The 1,045-nt window shown below is 55.0% G+C and overlaps 1 protein-coding gene across 1 annotated transcript in view; it reads right to left on the reverse strand.

The window, feature by feature from the left end:
- LOC130586995 (heat shock 70 kDa protein 12B-like) overlaps positions 1-1,045 on the reverse strand; it is an 18,115-nt gene that overhangs the window by 8,866 nt on the left and 8,204 nt on the right. Inside the window, exon 3 of the mRNA XM_057387944.1 lies at positions 5-49. Within this exon, the coding sequence (XP_057243927.1) occupies positions 5-49 (45 nt within the window). The remainder of the gene's footprint in view (positions 1-4; positions 50-1,045) is intronic.

The raw sequence follows: 1,045 nt of genomic DNA on the forward strand, positions 1-1,045 counted from the left end.
CCACCACCACGGAGAAGGACGGGGCCGGCTGGGAACGCGCCTCGCTCCGCTGGAAGGCAAGGAACGGGGTCAAGCGCTTAGCCGGAACAAAATTATTCCAGAAAATGGGGGGAAAAACCACGGGAAGGGGTTCATTTTCCCAGGTTTTCAGCATTTTCCCAAGTTTTCAGGATCTTCCAAGGGTTTTCACCTGATTTGGTGATTTCCTTTCTTACAGAGCTATAAATTATGGGGGAAAGAATTCCCATATCCCATGGTCGTTCCTGAAGGCAGATCGCATGGGACACAGGGGTTGGGCAGCCCACGGGAGCAGCCTGGGAGGGGAGAGGGTCCTGTTTTGTTGTAGGGTTGAGCCCTCCTTGCTGGAACCCCAAAATCAGAGCTGAGATTCCCCAAAAACCTTTCCGGGATTCGGTCTCAGTCCAAGGGATCCTGTCCCCAGTGTCCCCAAGGTTCATCAAGCCAAAACCCTTCCCTGTGTCCCATCTCACCTTGTCCCAGGTGTCCCCAAGGGTCACCAAACACAAACCCCTCCCAGTTCCCCATTTTGGAACTAGGTGACATCATCCCAGCTGTCCCAAAAGGTCACCCAGCCAAAACCCTTCCCTGGTCCCTGTCTCAGATTAGGTGACATCATCCCAAGGGCCACCCAGTCACAAACTCTCCCAGTGTCCCATCTCGCTTGTCCCAGCTGTCCCCAAGGGTCACCCAGCCAAAGCCCTTCCTTGTGTCCAATCTCGCTCAAGGGACCTTGTCCCAGGTGTCCCCAACGGTCACCAGACCCAACAATCCCTTCCCTGGTCCCTATCTCAGATTAGGTGACATCATCTCAGGTGTCCCCAAGCCAAAGCCCTTCCCTGTGTCCCATCTCACCTTGTCCCAGGTGTCCCCAAGGTCACCAGACCCAAACCCTTCCCTGGTCCCTATCTTAGATCAGGTGACATCATGTCAGGTGTCCCCAAGCCAAAACCCTTCCCAGTGTCCTTGTCCTTCCCTTGTCCCTTGTCCTTGTCCCCAACAGTCACCCAACCCAAACCCTTCCCTG

This window comes from Malurus melanocephalus, unplaced genomic scaffold (assembly GCF_030028575.1).
Source record: "Malurus melanocephalus ecotype Western Australia unplaced genomic scaffold, MMel_1.1 scaffold_1450, whole genome shotgun sequence".
NCBI classification, from domain to species: Eukaryota; Metazoa; Chordata; class Aves; order Passeriformes; family Maluridae; genus Malurus; species Malurus melanocephalus.